This window comes from Thalassophryne amazonica, chromosome 15, assembly GCF_902500255.1.
Source record: "Thalassophryne amazonica chromosome 15, fThaAma1.1, whole genome shotgun sequence".
Lineage (NCBI taxonomy): Eukaryota > Metazoa > Chordata > Actinopteri > Batrachoidiformes > Batrachoididae > Thalassophryne > Thalassophryne amazonica.
Window position 1 is genome coordinate 25,058,486 of NC_047117.1, and position 23,910 is coordinate 25,082,395.

At 42.2% G+C, this 23,910-nt stretch overlaps 1 protein-coding gene across 3 annotated transcripts in view; it reads right to left on the reverse strand.

Moving 5' to 3' along the window:
- The window catches only part of cntln (centlein, centrosomal protein), a 210,402-nt gene that overhangs the window by 136,420 nt on the left and 50,072 nt on the right, over nt 1-23,910 (reverse strand). For all 3 annotated transcript variants that reach the window (XM_034188398.1, XM_034188397.1, XM_034188396.1), the window contains one exon: nt 1,139-1,258. In XM_034188398.1, the coding sequence (XP_034044289.1) occupies nt 1,139-1,258 (120 nt within the window). The remainder of the gene's footprint in view (nt 1-1,138; nt 1,259-23,910) is intronic.

Consider the following 23,910-nt stretch of genomic DNA (forward strand, 5'->3'; position numbering starts at 1 on the left):
CTCACTGAATTATGCACACTGTGAAACACTGCAAAGAGAATTAAAGAGTTGAAGCAGGACTTTAAGCATCTGAAGAAACACAATGCGGGGACAAAAGACTCACTAGCATTACATGTTTTTATTATATGTAGCTGTATGTGCTTCATGGCAATAGAGACACAACAGCTGAGAAGGCCAACTATGGGACCATTCCTGTAAATGTTCACATCTGGAAAGTAAGCAGAGTTCCTACGATGGAAATGGGGATTAAGAAAGAAAAGGCAAAGACAACAACGCGGACTGTAACAAACAGAAATAAGAAAAATGCTAACACAACAACATGTTAACAGACAAAAACGGATCATACGAGGTCTGTCCATAAAGTAACGGTCCTTTTTATTTTTTTCAAAAACTATATGGATTTGATTCATACGTTTTTATGTCAGCCAAGCTTGAACCTTCGTGCACATGCATGAGTTTTTCCACGCCTGTCGGTTGCGTCATTCGCCTGTGAGCACGCCTTGTGGGAGGAGTGGTCCAGCTCCCTCGTCGGATTTTCATTGTCAGGAAATGGCGGAATGATTTGGGTTTTCTTTCCATCAGAATTTTTTCAGAAACTGTTAGAGACATGCAGCTGGAAACCATTCGAAAAATTTATCTGGCTTTCGGTGAAAATTTTACGGGCTTCACAGAGAATAAGGAGTGTTACTACAGCTTTAAGGACGGCCCACAACGGCGCTCGGCGCGCCGCACTCCGAGCTGCGACGACGAGGCAGAAACCACCAGATCATTTCTAAACGGATGGCTCTGTGGAGCCGGGACCGTCGTGTGCAATTTCTCTGGTTATCACAAGAGCTGGACATCAGCCATTTTCCGGCAGGCTGCACTTTTAACAAGAGATTTTGTCATGGAAAGCCGCACGGAGGCTTCGCGCATCACGACCGATTCGCTGATGGAGCGAGACAAAGGAACACCTCCGTTTCGGAGTGCCAGACAACACGTTGGGACATGCCCAGCTCTCCACAATTTCTCTTATACTCCCTCAACTGGTAAGCACCGAAAGCCGAGACATATAGTTTTTGAAAAAAATTAAAAGGACCGTTACTTTATGGACAGACCTCGTATTACGCCATGGAATTTTGTCTGCGTTTTCTTTTACCTTCAATTTCAGCAGCTCCCCAAGGTCCTGAATTTGTTGTTGTGCTCCTCTTCTGACTTCAGATACTTTCTCCACATTGTTGGCTGGGGACAGAGACCTGGACCTCTGCACAGGTGCACCCTGGGAGGCAAGCCAAGAGGTGCTGTTGTGAGAACTTGAGAGCACTTCAATTACACCATCAGGCACAAACCAATGCAACAATTAACATCTGTAGCAACACTGAATGAATGCAAATAACAGAATTATCCATGTTCATTTCACTCCCTTCTCACCTTGATTAAAATACACACATTGTCTTCCTCAGTACACACATATGCGTGCACAAACAAACATGCTACCAGAGGAATAAGGCAAGCTGGAGCAGCAGTCCATGGAAACTGAAGGGAAGAGGTTCGGATTTGTGTGTGTATGTGTGCATTTGGAAGCGGGAGTTGCAAGCTGAAAGCAGCAAAGGTTTCTCCCTGCGACTGGCTAATGAGTATGTTCATTTCCATTTACATTGTTTCTTTGACAATAATGATGTCCCATTAGGGGAGACTAAAGGGGCTATAGATTCCAGAATGTGCTGGGCTTCATTACAAGAGGTGGGCAGGGAGGCCGCTCTAATTGCTCTACTAGGGGCCTCCAGGTTACACTTGATAGGACAACTGGAAGGGCTGCCGATTAGAAGGGGATGCAGTTTCCTAGCCAGCCTCTTCTGTAGAAATAAATAAAGAAGTGCCGAAGTGCTGGGGCCGTACGGTAGAAAAGCAGTGGGAACAATATGCTACTGGAATATGAATATGAGTGGAAAGGAGGGCCCCCTGCGGCGCCAGGAAAGGCTGACCAGATGGCAGGCTAAAATATGCAATGCAACTTAACAAACAACAGTCCTTGGGCTGAAGTAGACAAGGAGTACAGGAGGAGGAGGAGGTGATGGTGGTGGAGTGAGGTCTGACTCGGCATGTCGTATGCAGAGATATCAATCTCTTCCAAGTCATATTGCCCATTATAACTACATGTTGACGTCACTATTGTTCGAATGTTTTTGCATGTGGTCAGAATTTCAAAACACACATGTATTTGAATGTGCCCTATGGCAACAGCTGACCCTTGACTTGGGCTGCCCAGTTATAGTATCATGTGTGCCAAGCATACGTTCCAAGGCAGCTTTAATTACTCTACTCCACTAATTAGCAGATTGATCTGCATATCGCTGATGACAGGTAGGCCAACTGGCTTACTTCATATGTACACTGGGAAACTGACCGGTCAAAGAGGAACCCAAACACACAAAAAAGGCTTATTTAAGGTGCCCTGACACTTGCACAACTTTAATCCGTGCAACTGCACGTACATCGTCACGGCAATCCCACCCGCTGTGTTCCCAGCTGGATGCTGCACTTTGTTCCACTGGATGCTATGCATTGTGCTGGACGCTGCGTATATAAAATTATTATTTCATAGTGGATTAATCATTTTTGTTTCGAAAATGACTGATTGAGTGTTGAAAACGCTTCTAATCACTTCCGGAATCACAGAGGGCTGTTCGAGCTGCAGCTGTTCGAGCTGCAGCTTTTCTCGCGCACGCACTGAAAGAGGTGGAGAAAACATTTGGAGCCATCTAAAAAGGTAATTATTTGTCATGTTTATATTGTAATGGCTCAGCAAAACAGTTGCATGTTCTTTCCTTCTTGTGTGCAGCTGTAAAAGTATGTTTATGATAGATTTAACATCTCATTATAATCGTTCAGACGAGCTGCGCTCTGATGTGGTGCCCTGACGCAATCACTGACACTCACACGCAATGTCTTTGAATTGTTTGCGAAATGTTCACTTGAAGTTCACATCATTAATCATCGTTTTGACCGTTGGGGTTTTTCCGTAATTATTGTATGGTTTTGCCTTACAATATAAAGCGCCTTGGGGCAACTGTTTGTTGTGATTTGGCGCTATATAAATAAAATTGATTTTGATTTGATTAATGCGTGATGGAGATTTTGAACATTTCAAAAATTTCTTTGTGCATGTGCACGAAGCCATGCAGTTTACACAGGTTTATAATGAGTTTGAGACTAGTTTACTCTCGTGCACAGCAGAGTGCGTGGATCAAAGTGGTGCAAGTGTCAGGGGCCTTTAGATTAACAGCACAGATAGCCATCTACAAAATACAACTTTGCAAATATTTATTATGACTGTTTAATAGATTTTCAGGTGAAAAATGAAAATGATTCAGAGAACAATACGTATATATTTATGGAGTTTGTCCTGTGTATATTTTCCATCTTCATCCCTTTGTACTGCTCATTTGTATTCAAGAGCAAGAAACAACACACTATATTACATATTTAGTCATAATAAGACAAGAAAGTGGGTCATTCATTAAGAGAAGGGTAAGTGGGTTTGTTCTCCAACTGCTCCAAAGGCTCAAGGTATCTTTGAGCCAGACACTGAAACCCATATTGATCCACCTTGGGGTATATGGTCCTCAAACAGCAGTGGGGAAAACTATAGAGAAGAACAAGATGTTCTTTCTGGTTGTGTTGGAAGTCAGTCTTCCACAGGTTGAGGAAATCTGTAAATGTATGTTTTGTTTTGTTTTTTGTGAGGGAGGCTCCATGTTGTGACTGTTAAAGCCACACAAAATAGGCCTGAAAGACAAAGTGGAAAGCACAGAGAAAAGAAAAATGTGCCAGTTGTCTCCCTCGACTTGAAAGACAGTTTAAGTTTATGACCAAAAGTGCTCATTACAACCTGTAGTGGCCCTGTAAACATATGTGTTTAATGTTGATTGAGGGCGGAAGTTATACAGCAAAAGTGAAAAGAGTAGAAGGGCAAGCTCATATCGAAGCAGTCTTACACAAGTAAAACTCTTATTTACAGAGGGGCTATGTCACTGTCTCTGGAGCAGAATTTCACTGACAACCTCCATCCTCTGCTTGCACCTCTAACGCTCTCCATATATCCCAGATCAAGGGGTTACCATCACCGCTGGGTGCCTCTTTAGTATGTGCATAACTCCCCCACATTATACACAGGTGCATCTCAAAAAAAATGAATAGCATGGAAAAAGTTCAATATTTTTTGTCAGGTATTTCAGAGAGCGAAAATTTTACATACTCTAGTTTCAATACATACATATAAATTTTTAATAATTCCAACATACAGCTAAAAAAAACAAAACAAAACAAAAACAAAACACAAAAAAAATCTCAAAATATTTGAATATTTCAGCAGATCAGTTTTTAAAAATGATTAATAAGACCGCCATCACACTTAGCATGGCTGAGCACGAGCCAAGCTGAATCAGGTGGAATGTAAAAAAAAAAAAAAACAACAACAACAACACATGCCACATCTGGGAGGGAATAAGAGTGGCGGAGGACAGCTCCCTGAATACCCAGACTGCACTCCGATCTGTCCCGACTGATTAGTGTATATGCCGTGCGCATGAGACTTGAACGCAGTACAAATCAATCAATCAATCAATCAATTTTTTTATATAGCGCCAAATCACAACAAACAGTTGCCCCAAGGCGCTTTATATTGTAAGGCAAGGCCATACAATAATTATGTAAAACCCCAACGGTCAAAACGACCCCCTGTGAGCAAGCACTTGGCTACAGTGGGAAGGAAAAACTCCCTTTTAACAGGAAGAAACCTCCAGCAGAACCAGGCTCAGGGAGGGGCAGTCTTCTGCTGGGACTGGTTGGGGCTGAGGGAGAGAACCAGGAAAAAGACATGCTGTGGAGGGGAGCAGAGATCGATCACTAATGATTAAATGCAGAGTGGTGCATACAGAGCAAAAAGAGAAAGAAACAGTGCATCATGGGAACCCCCCAGCAGTCTACGTCTATAGCAGCATAACTAAGGGATGGTTCAGGGTCACCTGATCCAGCCCTAACTATAAGCTTTAGCAAAAAGGAAAGTTTTAAGCCTAATCTTAAAAGTAGAGAGGGTGTCTGTCTCCCTGATCTGAATTGGGAGCTGGTTCCACAGGAGAGGAGCCTGAAAGCTGAAGGCTCTGCCTCCCATTCTACTCTTACAAACCCTAGGAACTACAAGTAAGCCTGCAGTCTGAGAGCGAAGCGCTCTATTGGGGTGATATGGTACTACGAGGTCCCTAAGATAAGATGGGACCTGATTATTCAAAACCTTATAAGTAAGAAGAAGAATTTTAAATTCTATTCTAGAATTAACAGGAAGCCAATGAAGAGAGGCCAATATGGGTGAGATATGCTTTCTCCTTCTAGTCCCCGTCAGTACTCTAGCTGCAGCATTTTGAATTAACTGAAGGCTTTTTAGGGAACTTTTAGGACAACCTGATAATAATGAATTACAATAGTCCAGCCTAGAGGAAATAAATGCATGAATTAGTTTTTCAGCATCACTCTGAGACAAGACCTTTCTGATTTTAGAGATATTGCGTAAATGCAAAAAAGCAGTCCTACATATTTGTTTAATATGCGCTTTGAATGACATATCCTGATCAAAAATGACTCCAAGATTTCTCACAGAATTACTAGAGGTCAGGGTAATGCCATCCACAGTAAGGATCTGGTTAGACACCATGTTTCTAAGATTTGTGGGGCCAAGTACAATAACTTCAGTTTTAGCTGAGTTTAAAAGCAGGAAATTAGAGGTCATCCATGTCTTTATGTCTGTAAGACAATCCTGCAGTTTAGCTAATTGGTGTGTGTCCTCTGGCTTCATGGATAGATAAAGCTGGGTATCATCTGCGTAACAATGAAAATTTAAACAATAACGTCTAATAATACTGCCTAAGGGAAGCATGTATAAAGTGAATAAAATTGGTCCTAGCACAAAACCTTGTGGAACTCCATAATTAACTTTAGTCTGTGAAGAAGATTCCCCATTTACATGAACAAATTGTAATCTATTAGACAAATATGATTTAAACCACCGCAGCGCAGTGCCTTTAATACCTATGGCATGCTCTAATCTCTGTAATAAAATTTTATGGTCAACAGTATCAAAAGCAGCACTGAGGTCTAACAGAACAAGCACAGAGATGAGTCCACTGTCCGAGGCCATAAGAAGATCATTTGTAACCTTCACTAATGCTGTTTCTGTACTATGATGAATTCTAAAACCTGACTGAAACTCTTCAAATAGACCATTCCTCTGCAGATGATCAGTTAGCTGTTTTACAACTACCCTTTCAAGAATTTTTGAGAGAAAAGGAAGGTTGGAGATTGGCCTATAATTAGCTAAGATAGCCGGGTCAAGTGATGGCTTTTTAAGTAATGGTTTAATTACTGCCACCTTAAAAGCCTGTGGTACATAGCCAACTAACAAAGATAGATTGATCATATTTAAGATCGAAGCATTAAATAATGGTAGGGCTTCCTTGAGCAGCCTGGTAGGAATGGGGTCTAATAAACATGTTGATGGTTTGGATGAAGTAACTAATGAAAATAACTCAGACAGAACAATCGGAGAGAAAGAGTCTAACCAAATACCGGCATCACTGAAAGCAGCCAAAGATAACGATATGTCTTTGGGATGGTTATGAGTAATTTTTTCTCTAATAGTTAAAATTTTGTTAGCAAAGAAAGTCATGAAGTCATTACTAGTTAAAGTTAATGGAATACTCAGCTCAATAGAGCTCTGACTCTTTGTCAGCCTGGCTACAGTGCTGAAAAGAAACCTGGGGTTGTTCTTATTTTCTTTAATTAGTGATGAGTAGAAAGATGTCCTAGCTTTACGGAGGGCTTTTTTATAGAGCAACAGACTCTTTTTCCAGGCTAAGTGAAGATCTTCTAAATTAGTGAGACGCCATTTCCTCTCCAACTTACGGGTTATCTGCTTTAAGCTACGAGTTTGCGAGTTATACCACGGAGTCAGGCACTTCTGATTTAAAGCTCTCCTTTTTAGAGGAGCTACAGCATCCAAAGTTGTCTTCAATGAGGATGTAAAACTATTGACGAGATACTCTATCTCACTTACAGAGTTTAGGTAGCTACTCTGCACTGTGTTGGTATATGGCATTAGAGAACATAAAGAAGGAATCATATCCTTAAACCTAGTTACAGCGCTTTCTGAAAGACTTCTAGTGTAATGAAACTTATTCCCCACTGCTGGGTAGTCCATCAGAGTAAATGTAAATGTTATTAAGAAATGATCAGACAGAAGGGAGTTTTCAGGGAATACTGTTAAGTCTTCTATTTCCATACCATAAGTCAGAACAAGATCTAAGATATGATTAAAGTGGTGGGTGGACTCATTTACTTTTTGAGCAAAGCCAATAGAGTCTAATAATAGATTAAATGCAGTGTTGAGGCTGTCATTCTCAGCATCTGTGTGGATGTTAAAATCGCCCACTATAATTATCTTATCTGAGCTAAGCACTAAGTCAGACAAAAGGTCTGAAAATTCACAGAGAAACTCACAGTAACGACCAGGTGGACGATAGATAATAACAAATAAAACTGTTTTTTGGGACTTCCAATTTGGATGGACAAGACTAAGAGTCAAGCTTTCAAATGAATTAAAGCTCTGTCTGGGTTTTTGATTAATTAATAAGCTGGAATGGAAGATTGCTGTTAATCCTCCGCCCCGGCCCGTGCTACGAGCATTCTGACAGTTAGTGTGACTCGGGGGTGTTGACTCATTTAAACTAACATATTCATCCTGCTGTAACCAGGTTTCTGTAAGGCAGAATAAATCAATATGTTGATCAATTATTATATCATTTACCAACAGGGACTTAGAAGAGAGAGACCTAATGTTTAATAGACCACATTTAACTGTTTTAGTCTGTGGTGCAGTTGAAGGTGCTATATTATTTTTTCTTTTTGAATTTTTATGCTTAAATAGATTTTTGCTGGTTATTGGTGGTCTGGGAGCAGGCACTGTCTCTACGGGGATGGGGTAATGAGGGGATGGCAGGGGGAGAGAAGCTGCAGAGAGGTGTGTAAGACTACAACTCTGCTTCCTGGTCCCAACCCTGGATAGTCACGGTTTGGAGGATTTAAGAAAATTGGCCAGATTTCTAGAAATGAGAGCTGCTCCATCCAAAGTGGGATGGATGCCGTCTCTCCTAACAAGACCAGGTTTTCCCCAGAAGCTTTGCCAATTATCTATGAAGCCCACCTCATTTTTTGGACACCACTCAGACAGCCAGCAATTCAAGGAGAACATGCGGCTAAACATGTCACTCCCGGTCTGATTGGGGAGGGGCCCAGAGAAAACTACAGAGTCCGACATTGTTTTTGCAAAGTTACACACCGATTTAATGTTAATTTTAGTGACCTCCGATTGGCGTAACCGGGTGTCATTACTGCCGACGTGAATTACAATCTTACCAAATTTACGCTTAGCCTTAGCCAGCAGTTTCAAATTTCCTTCAATGTCGCCTGCTCTGGCCCCCGGAAGACAATTGACTATGGTTGCTGGTGTCGCTAACTTCACATTTCGCAAAACAGAGTCGCCAATAACCAGAGTTTGATCCTCGGCAGGTGTGTCGCCGAGTGGGGAAAAACGGTTAGAGATGTGAACGGGTTGGCGGTGTACACGGGGCTTCTGTTTAGGGCTACGCTTCCTCCTCACAGTCACCCAGTCGGCCTGCTTTCCCGGCTGCTCGGGATCTGCCAGGGGGGAACTAACGGCGGCTAAGCTACCTTGGTCCGCACCGACTACAGGGGCCTGGCTAGCTGTAGAATTTTCCACGGTGCGGAGCCGAGTCTCCAATTCGCCCAGCCTGGCCTCCAAAGCTACGAATAAGCTACACTTATTACAAGTACCATTACTGCTAAAGGAGGCCGAGGAATAACTAAACATTTCACACCCAGAGCAGAAAAGTGCGGGAGAGACAGGAGAAGCCGCCATGCTAAATCGGCTAAGAGCTAGTAGCTACGCTAAGCTAGCGGATTCCTAAAAACACGCAAAGTGAATAATGTGTAAATAATTTAGAGGTGATTCAGCAGAAGGAGTGCTTTAGTTAAGGCACGTAAAGATTACACTGGGAAACAAATCGTAATCTAGATAACTAGATCAATCTAACTGCGCAGATTAAACAGCTAACAGATACAGAAAAACACCGCTGTGCTCCGGAACAGGAAGTGATACAATACCGCAGTGAGAGCCAACCACATGTTGGTGGAACACATTAGGATTACCTAGACGCCATCTAGTGAGAATATGACGAATCCACTTACACTGCTGTACGAGTGAGGTCCGATTGCAGGTGGAGGAAATATAGTCCAGCAGCACTTGAGGTGCACTCGTGGTGCGTTCAGGCACAGTTGGGACATTCGGCCAGAATCTGAAATGGTAGATCATTTCGAACGGCTCCTCAAACGCGATCAGAATGCCTCGAATTCCATTTCCATACAGTACGAATAATTAGATTGCAGTCAAATTGTGGTCAGACTGCAGTCCGACCACCATTCGATATCGAATGCTGTTCAACGTCCTCGAATGCACCTCAACACTTCTGGAATATGGGCCGAACTTTGATTTGGATGGGATTCGGCCTCTAGTATGACAGAGGTGTAATACAGAAATGTCTAACTTCTAAAAAGTATGTTCATTTATGTACTCAGTACTTGGTTGCGGCTCCTTTTGAATGAACTCCAGCATCAGTGCAGCGTGGCAATCAGCCTGTGGCACTGCTGAAGTGTTCCGGAAGTCCAGGTTGCTTTGATAACAGCCTTCAGGTCATCGGGATTGTTGCATCTGGTGTCCCTAATATTCCTCTTGACAATAACCCTTAGAGAGTCTATGAGGGATTGTCTATGGGGACAATCAATTACAGTAACACCATAGATTCTGTGTCTCCACTCACCCAGACTCTGGGACTTTGATTTCCAAATAAAATGCTAAATTTACTTTGATCTGAAAAGAGGAACTTAGGCTACTGAGCAACGGTTAAGTTCTTTTTCTCCTTAACACAGGTAAAATAATTCTGACATCGTCTCTGGCTCAGGAGTAGCTTGACACTAGGACTACAACACATGTAGCCCATTTACTGGACATATCTGTGTGTTGGCTCTTGATAAACTGACTCCAGCCTCAGTCCACTCCTTCTGAACCACCTCCAAGTATTGGAATCAGCTTTGCGTCACAGTCTTCTCAAGGCTGCGGTCATCCCTGTTGCTTGCGCATCTTTTCCAAATGCATTTTTCCCTTCTGGTCAATTTTACATGACTATGCTTTGATCCAGAATTCTGTGAACAGCCACAGCTTTCAGCAAAGACCTGGACAACTGTCATGTCAACAGTATTCCTCGTAATTGTGGTTGTGTGTACTGAAGCAGATTTCAAAGATTCATGGTATTCATACTACATAAATAGTGACTTGAAACAAAACATTCTAATATTTTGAGATATGCATTTTCTGCTTTTTGGAGCAAAAGGCTGTAATTATCAAAATTAAAATTAAAAAATGACTGAAAATGTTAGTTTCTATGTATTGAAACAAGACATGTAAAATTCTCCCTCCCTGAAATACCTGACAAAAAATATTGAACATTTTCACGATATTCTAATTTTTGAGATACACCTGTACATATCCGTAGCTCTCAAAGCATGTTGTGTTGCTTCTCAAGTCAATAACAGTTTAATCCATGTGATGGCAGGTACACGACAAGACAAGACAAGACAAGATAAGATAAACTTTACTGATCTCACAGAGGAGAAATTCACATGTTACGTCAGCTCTTAAAAAAACACACAAGGTGGGTGCAAGTAGAGGAAAATGTTCATCAAACAGCGTGTGCAAGAATAAGCAATAATACTTGTGACAGTACAAGACATAAGAAATGAGGTAGAAATAGATGTATGTATTATATATATATATATATATATATATATATATATATATATATATATACACACACACATACATATATACACACACATACGAGGTCTGTGAGAAAAGTATCTGACCTTTTTATTTTTTTCAAAAACCATATGGATTTGAATCACGTGTGATTGCATCAGACAAGCTTGAACCTTCGTGCGCATGCGTGAGTTTTTTCACGACTGTCGGTTGCGTCATTCGCCTGTGAGCAGGCTTTGTGTGAGCAGTGGTCCACCCCTCTCGTCGGATTTTTATTGCGAATAAATGTCTGAACGATTTGGAGCATTGCTGCTCCTCTTTCCATGACAAAAACTCCTGTAACTGTAATGTGCCTTTCATTTCTAAACTGGACGCTGTCTTGATCCGGTATGTCGTCTGACTAGCACAAGAATAGTGAAAAGACGTGGACATCAGCACATTAAGACAGACGTGAGGAGGAATTCCGCGCGCCGTTGCGGACGGATTGCAGCGTCGGCTCGCAGCCGCCGCGACGCTCCGCCACAGGAAAAACACCTCTGTTGGAAGCCTTAAGGACAAGTTGGAACATGTCCAGCTGTTAAACAATTTCTCATATACTCACTCCACTGAAAGCCATCAATAGCCGCCTGGATTTTACAAATGGTTATCAACACGGAGGTGTTTTTCCTGTGCCACCGCACAGCACCGGCTGCGTCCCGACGCGCGGACCCGTCCGCACGTCTTTCATTAAAAAAGTCTCCACAGTGGAATATCCGGATAAAATGCTGAAACCGACTTCTTCTGAAACTTCTCTGTTCTCTCACGACATCCTGGATCAATAGAGCCTGAAATGTGGAGGTTTTCAGCTTGAAACAGGCTGACGACGGCGCCTGGGACCGCTGCACGACGTCTCGCTCCGTGGGAAGTCCTTAAAGCGACAGTGTCACCTCAAAATCTCTCATCAGCCGTTAAAATTTTCACCGAAAACCAGCTTAATTTTTCGAACCGTGTCCACTTTGATGTGCCATACAGGTTTAGAAAAAAATTTTGATCAAACAAAGCGCCAGTCTCTCAGCAACTTCTCAGACAAAGGAATTCCGACGAGGGGCTGGACGACTCCTCCCACAAGGAGTGCTCACAGGCGAATGATGTCACCGACAGGCGTGGAAAAACTCACGCATGCGCACGAGGGTTCAAGCATGTCTGACGTAAAAACATATGAATGAAATCCATATAGTTTTTGAAAAAAATAAAAAAGACCTATACTTTATTGACAGAACTCGTGTATATATATATATATATATATATATATATATATATATACATACATACACACACACACACACACACACACACACATATATATACACTCAACAAAAATATAAACGCAACACTTTTGGTTTTGCTCCCATTTTGTATGAGATGAACTCAAAGATCTAAAACTTTTTCCACATACACAATATCACCATTTCCCTCAAATATTGTTCACAAACCAGTCTAAATCTGTGATAGTGAGCACTTCTACTTTGCTGAGATAATCCATCCCACCTCACAGGTGTGCCATACCAAGATGCTGATTAGACACCATGATTAGTGCACAGGTGTGCCTTAGACTGTCCACAATAAAAGGCCACTCTGAAAGGTGCAGTTTTGTTTTATTGGGGGGGGATACCAGTCAGTATCTGGTGTGACCACCATTTGCCTCATGCAGTGCAACACATCTCCTTCGCATAGAGTTGATCAGGTTGTCAACTGTGGCCTGTGGAATGTTGGTCCACTCCTCTTCAATGGCTGTGCGAAGTTGCTGGATATTGGCAGGAACTGGTACACGCTGTCGTATACGCCGGTCCAGAGCATCCCAAACATGCTCAATGGGTGACATGTCCGGTGAGTATGCTGGCCATGCAAGAACTGGGACATTTTCAGCTTCCAAGAATTGTGTACAGATCCTTGCAACATGGGGCCGTGCATTATCCTGCTGCAACATGAGGTGATGTTCTTGGATGTATGGCACAACAATGGGCCTCAGGATCTCATCACGGTATCTCTGTGCATTCAAAATGCCATCAATAAAATGCACCTGTGTTCTTTGTCCATAACAGACGCCTGCCCATACCATAACCCCACCGCCACCATGGGCCACTCGATCCACAACACTGACATCAGAAAACCGCTCACACACACGACGCCACACACGCTGTCTGCCATCTGCCCTGAACAGTGTGAACCGGGATTCATCCGTGAAGAGAACACCTCTCCAACGTGCCAAATGCCAGCAAATGTGAGCATTTGCCCACTCAAGTCGGTTACGACGACGAACTGGAGTCAGGTCGAGACCCCGATGAGGACGACGAGCATGCAGATGAGCTTCCCAGAGATGGTTTCTGACAGTTTGTGCAGAAATTCTTTGGTTATGCAAACCGATTTTTCTGCAGCTGTCCGAGTGGCTGGTCTCAGACGATCTTGGAGGTGAACATGCTGGATGTGGAGGTCCTGGGCTGGTGTGGTTACACGTGGTCTGCGGTTGTGAGGCTGGTTGGATGTACTGCCAAATTCTCTGAAACGCCTTTGGAGACGGCTTATGGTAGAGAAATGAACATTCAATACACGAGCAACAGCTCTGGTTGACATTCCTGCTGTCAGCATGCCAATTGCACGCTCCCTCAAATCTTGCGACATCTGTGGCATTGTGCTGTGTGATAAAACTGCACCTTTCAGAGTGGCCTTTTATTGTGGGCAGTCTAAGGCACACCTGTGCACTAATCATTGTGTCTAATCAGCATTTTGATATGGCACACCTGTGAGGTGGGACGGATTATCTCAGCAAAGGAGAAGTGCTCACTATCACAGATTTAGACTGGTTTGTGAACAATATTTGAGGGAAATGGTGATATTGTGTATGTGGAAAAAGTTTTAGATCTTTGAGGTCATCTCATACAAAATGGGAGCAAAACCAAAAGTGTAAAGTGTTAAAAATATAAACGCAACACTTTTGGTTTTGCTCCCATTTTGTATGAGATGAACTCAAAGATCTAAAACTTTTTCCACATACACAATATCACCATTTCCCTCAAATATTGTTCACAAACCAATCTAAATCTGTGATAGTGAGCACTTCTCCTTTGCTGAGATAATCCGTCCCACCTCACAGGTGTGCCATATCAAAATGCTGATTAGACACCATGATTAGTGCACAGGTGTGCCTTAGACTGTCCACAATAAAAGGCCACTCTGAAAGGTGCAGTTTTGTCACACAGCACAATGCCACAGATGTCGCAAGATTTGAGGGAGCGTGCAATTGGCATGCTGACAGCAGGAATGTCAACCAGAGCTGTTGCTTGTGTATTGAATGTTCATTTCTCTACCATAAGCCGTCTCCAAAGGCGTTTCAGAGAATTTGGCAGTACATCCAACCAGCCTCACAACCGCAGACCACGTGTAACCACACCAGCCCAGGACCTCCACATCCAGCATGTTCACCTCCAAGATTGTCTGAGACCAGCCACTCGGACAGCTGCTGAAACAATCGGTTTGCATAACCAAAGAATTTCTGCACAAACTGTCAGAAACCGTCTCAGGGAAGCTCATCTGCATGCTCGTCATCCTCATCGGGGTCTCGACCTGACTCCAGTTCGTCGTTGTAACCGACTTGAGTGGGCAAATGCTCACATTCGCTGGTGTTTGGCACGTTGGAGAGGTGTTCTCTTCACGGATGAATCCCGGTTCACAATGTCCAGGGCAGATGGCAGACAGCGTGTGTGGTGTTGTGTGGGTGAACGGTTTTCTGATGTCAATGTTGTGGATCGAGTGGCCCATGGTGGCGGTGGGGTTATGGTATGGGCAGGCGTCTGTTATGGACAAAGAACACAGGTGCATTTTATTGATGGCATTTTGAATGCACAGAGATACCGTGACGATATCCTGAGGCCCATTGTTGTGCCATACATCCAAGACCATCACCTCATGTTGCAGCAGGATAATGCACGGCCCCATGTTGCAAGGACCTGTACACAATTCTTGGAAGCTGAAAATGTCCCAGTTCTTGCATGGCCGGCATACTCACCGGACATGTCACCTATTGAGCATGTTTGGGATGCTCTGGACCAGCGTATACGACAGCGTGTACCAGTTCCTGCCAATATCCAGCAACTTCGCACAGCCATTGAAGAGGAGTGGACCAACATTCCACAGGCCACAATTGACAACCTGATCAACTCTATGCGAAGGAGATGTGTTGCACTGCATGAGGCAAATGGTGGTCACACCAGATACTGACTGGTATCCCCCCCCAATAAAACAAAACTGCACCTTTCAGAGTGGCCTTTTATTATGGACAGTCTAAGGCACACCTGTGCACTAATCATGGTGTCTAATCAGCATCTTGATGTGGTACACCTGTGAGGTGGGATGGATTATCTCAGCAAAGGAGAAGTGCTCACTATCACAGATTTAGACTGGTTTGTGAACAATATTTGAGGGAAATGGTGATATTGTGTATGTGGAAAAAGTTTTAGATCTTTGAGTTCATCTCATACAAAATGGGAGCAAAACCAAAAGTGTTGCGTTTATATTTTTGTTGAGTATATATACACACACACGAGGTCTATTAGTAAAGTATCCGACCTTATTATTTTTTTTCAAAAACCATATGGATTTGAATCACGTGTGATTGCGTCAGACAAGCTTGAACCCTCGTGCGCATGCGTAAGTTTTTCCACGCCTGTCAGTTGCGTCATTCGCCTGTGAGCAGGCTTTGAGTGAGGAGTGGTCCAGCCTCCTCGTCGGATTTTCAGTGCCAGGAAATGGCGGAATGATTTGGGCTTTTTCTCCATCAGAATTTTTTCAGAAACTGTTAGAGACTGGCAGCTGGAAACCATTAGAAAAATTTATCTGGCTTTTGGTGAAAATGTTACGGGCTTGGCAGAGAATAAGGAGTGTTACTGTCGCTTTAAGGACGGCCCCCAGCGGCTGTGGGGCGCGCCGTACTCCGAAGCCGCCATCGACAGGCTGAACGACCATTTCATTTCTAAACAGATGGCTGTCTGGATCCGTGACCATCGTGTGCCATTTCTCTGGTTATCACAAGAGCTGGACATCAAGCATTTTTTGGCAGATTTCACTTTTAACAAGAGATTTTGTCATGGAAAGCCGAGAGGAGGCTTCGCGCGTCACGATGGATTCGCTACTGGAGCGAGACAAAACCACCTCCGTTTTGGTCTCACAGGACGGCTTTGAGATGGCGTTCAGACAGCTGTCGGTGGTTTTTCCATCGAGTAATTATCCGAGAAATTGTGGTTGTGCCTGGACATGCCAGAACATGTCCCGTGAGGCTTCATCACGGCGTTGCTGTGCGCCATGCGGCACCACCGCGACGCACGAAGCCTCCGCTCCTCTTTCCATGACAAAAACTCCTGTAACAGTGGAATGTGCCGGTCATTTCCAAACTGGATGCTGTGTTTTATCCGGGACGTCGTCTGACTAGCACAGGAATTGTGAAAAGTCGTGGACATCAGCACTTTTTCGGCACATTGAGACAGACGTGCAGAGGAATTCCGCGCGACATGATTGAGATTGAAAGGGAGATAGGAGCATCTTCTTTGCAATATGTGAAATGGAGTTTAGGTGTGGTAAGGTGACATTAGTGCAGGGATTTGTAAATGAGTTGTTATTGCACATGATTTATGGACATATTAATATTGCACGTGATTTGTGGACGTATTATTGCATGTGGTTATTTCACAGTGTTATTGTACAATCTGACAGCAGCAGGGAGGACCGACCTGCGGTATCATTCTTTCTTGCACTGAGGGTGCCTCAGTCTGTCACTGAACGAGCTGGTCAGCTCCACTACAGCCCGGTGCAGAGGGTGAGAGGAGTTGTTCATGATGGATTTGAACTTGGTTAACACCCTTCTCTCAGCCACCTCCTCCAGAGAGTCCAAAGGACAGCCCAGGACAGAGCTGGACTTCCTGACCAGCTTGTTCAGTCTCTGTCTTCAGTCAAGACACACTGACAGACATAGTGTGCATCTGCAGGTGTGCAATACAGCACAAATATACACATCTCTCTCTCTCTCTCTCTCTCTCTCTCTCTCTCTCTCTCACTCTCTCTCTCACACACACACACACACACTGGACAAACACATGGTCACATCACCCATAAGCTTTCTGAAGAGCAGTATTGAAGCTCAAGTGGGGCAGCTCGGGATGTAGCCATCTTGGCAGTGGTTAATTCTGCTTAAAGCCCAACAAACGAATAAGTGGATAAAGAGGTGAAACAAAGGCTGGCGTGACAAATACTTCCATGTTGGAGTTCCCAAACAAATGATTTATGTATATTTTTCAGATATACGAGGGCTGTCCGTAAAGTATAGGTCCTTTTTATTTTTTTCAAAAACTATATGGATTTCAATCATATGTTTTTACGTCAGACATGCTTGAACCCTCGTGCGCATGCGTGAGTTTTTCCATGCCTGTCGGTGACGTCATTCGCCTGTGAGCACTCCTTGTGGGAGGAGTCGTCCAGCCCCTCGTCGGAATTCCTTTGTCTGAGAAGTTGCTGAGAGACTGGCGCTTTGTTTGATCAAAATTTTTTCTAAACCTGTGAGACACATCGAAGTGGACATGGTTCGAAAAATTAAGCTGGTTTTCAGTGAAAATTTTAACAGCTGATGAGAGATTTTGAGGTGATTCTGTCGCTTTAAGGACTTTTCACGGTGCGAGACATCGCGCAGCGCTCTCAGGCAGCGTCATCAGCCTGTTTCAAGCTTAAAACCTCCACATTTCAGGCTCTATTGATCCAGGACGTCGTGAGAGAACAGAGACATTTCAGAAGAAGTCGGTTTCAGCATTTTATCCGGATATTCCACTGTTAAAGGAGATTTTTTTTAATGAAAGACGTGCGGACGGGTCCGTGCGTCGGGACGCAGCCGACGCGGCGTGGCGGCACAGGAAAAACACCTCCGTGTTGATAACCATTTGTTAAAATCCAGTTGGCTTTTGATGGCTTTCAGTGGAGTGAGTATATGAGAAATTGTTTATCAGCTGGAGATGTTCCAACTTGTCCTTAAGGCTTCCAGCAGAGGTGTTTTTCCTGTGACGGAGTGTCGCGGCGGCTGCGAGCCGACGCTGCAATCCGCCCGCACGTCTTTCATTAAAAAAATCTCCTTTAACAGTGGAATATCCAGATAAAATGCTGAAACCGACTTCTTCTGAAACTTCTCTGTTCTCTCACGACGTCCTGGATCAATAGAACCTGAAATGTGGAGGTTTTAAGCTTGAAACAGGCTGATGACGCTGCCTGAGAGCGCTGCACGACGTCTCGCACCGTGGGAAGTCCTTAAAGCGACAGAATCACCTCAAAATCTCTCATCAGCTGTTAAAATTTTCACTGAAAACCAGCTTAATTTTTCGAACCATGTCCACTTCGATGTGTCTCACAGGTTTAGAAAAAATTTTGATCAAACAAAGCGCCAGTCTCTCAGCAACTTCTCAGACAAAGGAATTCCGACGAGGGGCTGGACGACTCCTCCCACAAGGAGTGCTCACAGGCGAATGACGTCACCGACAGGCGTGGAAAAACTCACGCATGCGCATGAGGGTTCAAGCATGTCTGATGTAAAAACATATGAATGAAATCCATATAGTTTTTGAAAAAAATAAAAAGGACCTATACTTTACGGACAGACTTCATATATCAGATTGGGAGGTGGGTTCCATAACAGGTGGCAAGGGGCAGGTATAAGTGTTGCTTTTTATATTCTTTAACTGCCATTTTTCCAATATGACATGCACATTGACTCATATACCCTTATAAATCTGGAGTTGCATCAGAAAGGGCTTCAGTCGCAAAATGCATAACAAAAATCAGAGATCAATACTGGTGCCACATCGAATTGGATGAGATCAAGACCAATGACCTGTTGTCATGATCATGTCACGTCATGATCTAATATCGAAGGGAGCAGACAGGAGGGGAAAAAACAAACAAACAAAAAACAAGACAGGTTTAATGAAATCTACCCCAACCTGACATTCCACTGTCTGTGTCACTGACATTCTTACTCCATACAGTTGAAATTGTTGTTTGTGACATTGACAGCACCCTGAACAACTAATAGGCCCCGATTTACCAAGAACCCATATAACAAGTACTAAATTGCATGGGCAACCCAAACAGGGGTTTTTCTAAACCAGCCCAACATACAGTTACGTGAATACAGTTATGTATTTACGGAAGAATCAAATGCCGAGGGGAAGGCTGTATGCTAGGACTAATGCTTAATAAAAAAAAAAGAAATCGACATTTTGGCTGCATGATCCCTTGCCAAATGGCGATTTTTTTTTTAAGCATTATTCCTAGCATACAGCCTTCCCCTCAACAATCGATTCTTCCGTAAATACATAACACTGATGCTAGGAAATAGCCTCTCGTAATAACCCAGCACTTTTTTTTTCCAAAATACTAAAAATGTCACAAAAAAATGACAGTAAAAATGTGTAAACACGTCTTATTTCACGTAGCTTCCACGCTCTGTTGTTGTTGTTCTCATCGGCCTTGCTATTTCACAACGTCATTTTGATTGTGAAACACAGTCTCGCGTGTTACAGAGTTCTGTGATGTTCTGTCTCTGTGATAACTTGCTCATTTGAGTTACTTTCCCTTATTTACTGAGTCACTATACTGGTCCTTCAAGAAGCCTCAAAATCCTCCATTTTGACCTCAGATTTTCAAAAGCACCACACTGTTACATTCCCTTAATTGAAAGAGTAGTGACATGACGAGCCAATAAATAAATAAATAAATAAATCAGCCACGTGACTCATAGACACAATAAGGGCTTCAAGATGTACAGATTCCCTCGAGATCCGAACAGAAGAAAAATTTGGGAAAATAAAATCAGCCACGTGGGATGGAAGCCAACTTCATCGTCAAAGCTTTGAGAGGTAAATTTATTGTTCAGACCCATGTACAATAAAACTCACCTAAACCGTCATCGTATAAACCAGATATTCGCAGTCATTGGACAAAAAAGTCCCAATGTTTTTGTATTGTTTTCCATGTAATAAACACCATTAGATAACAAATTCTGTATAACAGATTTTTTGCTCACATCAGATAAAATGTTCCGTTCGATCACAATGTATTTCCATTAAAACCCCTCGCATGTGGGACCGGAGTCATTGCCACGATTAAAAGCCTGGCAGTTTATTTTTTCACACCATGCTCAGACTCAGATCTGCAGCCTGACGTGCACCCGTTAAATCAGACACAGCTGTGATTTGATACTTTTCTGCTTTCACTCCTTCGCCTGCCATCATATTTTAATAGTTTTTGCAGTGCGCACGCTGATTACATTTCAGGATCACATAGGTTTGGCAGAAAAGTCCGCAACTTTACAGCACGAAGTCGGAAAAAGATTAAATTGTACAGCTTAGCTTTGATTTGGAGGTGATGACTGTCAAAAGAAAAGTTTGTTGAAGGTCAAATTAATCCATAATAAAGCATAATACAGTGGAGTTACAGAGCTACAGAAGCAAAAATCAGGCTTGATAATTAAATAAATCATCATAAATTGTAAATTCATGTAAATTTGATAGCTTAACTATTTTTATATTTATTTTGATAGTACCTGTACCTGGATGTGTTGCAGTATGTGATTAAATGATTTTAAAAAATGCTTTCATGGGAGATTAAAATCAGTTTTAATCAGAAACTTTGCATGATACAAGTTTTGTTCCTGGGGTTTTTTTCCCCTCACACGTTTTTTTTTTTTTCCCCATACCCCAACAACACAGCTCCCTTTTTGAAAACTTCAGAGGTTTTCATATTAAAGCAACCGGTCTGGCTACACAAAAAAGCAAAGTGCTCTGGTGAGAAGAAAAATGATATTAACTAATTTTGTGAATGTACTCACCGGTTGTAAGGAAGGCGAAAATGGCGAGGTTATGCGACTTTTATGGCTAACAAAAGCTCTGAATCTGTGTGCATTTTTCAGATGCTGTATGGCTAATTTTATTTTTATCAGCTATGTAAATCAGGACTTGTAAAGAGTTGCAAGTAGTGATTCATAATCTGGTATATAATTTTTTAAAAGATACTACTGATTGGAGTGCGATATGCCCTTTAAGGTTTCCAATCCACCTAACCTGCATATCTTTGGATTTGGCAGGAAGCCAGATCACTCAGAGAACCTACACAAACACAAGGAGAACATGCAAACTCCACACAGAAAGGTACCAAGTGGGAAGCGATCCCATGGCCTTCTCACTGTGCTAACCACCAAGCCACGGTGCTGCCAAATCACCCTAACATGTGGAAAAAATACATTATCAATGTATTAAACAGTTTCTGAACTAAGATCTTCATATATGCAGATGTTTGTACGAGCTCTGACAGAATGTTTGATATACTAACATATGCTGCAAGAAAGCACATATTTATGTCATAGATAAATGATAGGCATCTGAATAAAGGAAATTGGCCTAGAATAACCATGCAGTGTTTTACTATTGAATATTCTTCTTCTTTAATATTCAAAGAGAGAGTATGCAAACAAATGGATCCCATATCGCCAGTTTTTAAACACAGCAGTGGCTTCAATTCTTTCGAGTATGACTCTGGACTAATTTTCGACTACATTTTTTCCACTTTGTTTCTTTGAACTGTACTGCCTTTTGTTGGATCGAAGTCTTTATAAGGTTTTCTCATTATTTTTCTGTTGGCCTTTATACAGACTGTGTAGACATCTGGTAGTCACCTGATTGTTTTGTTCTGTTTCAAAAAAAATAATAAAAACTTAAATCTTCACACCCATCACTTGCAAGTTAAAAGCACATAAGAATGGCAAACTCTACAATGAACTGTAGGCTATTATTGTTGTCGTGAGATTAAATTTTTTTTAGCTAATGACCCTAAAGCAGGGGTGGGCAACTTGCTCCAGAAAGGGCCAAGAGGGCGCAGGTTTTCTTTGCAGCCACTGATTCCACCAGGTGATTTCACTGATTAATATCACTTTGAGCAGATGGAATCAGTTAATCAGTGAAATCACCTGGTGGAGTCAGTGGCTGCAAAGAAAACCTGCACCCTCTTGGCCCTTTCTGGGACAAGTTGCCCACCCCTGCCCTAAAGGCAGGTATTCCAAACGTCAATGTGGAGCCCTGACAAAGCAAAAAAGTATCTTACAAAAATGATAATTAACTTCTGTGAAGATAAACTCTTGGAAAAACAATAACTGAGTCAATCACTTAATATCCATCTTAATTTTCTTTAACATTGACAAGATTTGCATTCTACAGTGTGCTTGCTTGACAGTATCACTGATGGGGATATAAGTTATAATTCTGCCTACTGCTGGTCGTTCCAATCGGTGGAGATGATAATGGTTGGCCATTTTTCTTCTACAAAAGTGCACATTCTAATTTATCTTTTGCTCACTTTTTTACAAATAAATTTAAGGGAAAATGAGAAATATGTTTGTGATTTAGGCCCAACATTACTTCAGGCCTGCGTTACACTGAGTGCTGTCATTAACGTGTGTCATGCCAAATTTGGGAATGGAATATGAAGAAGATCAAAAGCTCTTACTGTGTATAATGTGTTACTGAAGCGGAAAATTAGCCACTACTTGAACCCAAGGCATGCGTGAAACCTGCAACACACGCCATCGTGGTCACACTGCGAGGGTCGTCTGTGTGTGTGTTGGAGCGTTAAGGACAAAGGCTGCCAGAGCCTGGTCTGATGAGTCACGAGTCTCCACAGCACATTTCCTCCATATCCCCTCTCTATAGCTTTGATCTAATCTAAGTAGCAAAGGATGATTGTGGGCATGTTGCTGTAAGTGCTCACCCATTACCTGTTGCTAACAGAATAGAGTATGGATGCTAACATAACCTGCTGTCTTTGAATAGACCCGATGTAGCTATTTCTACAGTCTTGTGCAGGGGCCTGGTCAGAGTTGCGTCCAGGCCTCTTAGCCAAAGCATACACCTGCTCAGACATCACAGTCTGTAAATAAATGAGAGGTACTAGTAAATTGAGTGTAGCACACAAATGTATATAAAGTTACAATGGCTCACTGGACAACTATTTTTTGCAAAGTACATACAAGAAAACCAGGTATATAGTGGTAAAAGTAATAAAGCTTCCCAGTGTTGGTAAAACACAGTGGTACTCAACTGGAACAACAAAATGAGAAGGTGGAAAAACATGAAATGAAACTATACAGCTTTAACCAAATATGCTATAAGACAGCTCTAAAGTGAAAACATGTCAGAAGAGTTGAAACATAGAAAATGAAAAGCAGTCCAAAAAAAAGGTAGAATACTCAGAGACCAGATATTTCCAAGAATTAAGTAATAACTAGAGAAATCACTATAGTCTATGTGAACCTCTACAAAATAAAAAATACTTAAAATATATATTTTAGTAAATTTATTAAACTAAATTAATGAAGTATAGAAAAAATCTCCAAAATAACAATAGCTAACTATTTTAGGCGTAGTACAGTGGCTTAGCGGTTAGCAGTGTTGCCTAACAGCAAGAAGGTCGTGGGATCCTACTTTGTACTGTCTGTTTAGAGTTTGCATGAAAATTCAGTAAGGTATATCTTATATATCAATCAATCAATTTTTTTTTTATATAGCGCCAAATCACAACAAACAGTTGCCCCAAGGCGCTTTATATTGTAAGGCAAGGCCATACAATAATTATGTAAAACCCCAACGGTCAAAACGACCCCCTGTGATATATATTATATTTGTTTGTTTACTCATAGTATTGATGATTGAGCTGACTATGAATATAAGTTGACTGCCGCAGTTCCCATGGATAAATCCACTCGAATCTTGCCAACCACCCCCCCCCCCCACCAACAAAAACTTTAAATATGAATTTTTGTAAATTTATTAAATAAAATTCATGAAGTTCATGCATAACATACTTAAGACTTACAATATAGCTTAGAAAAACTTTTCTGCACCATCTTCAGGTAATTTTACATGTTGCCTGAA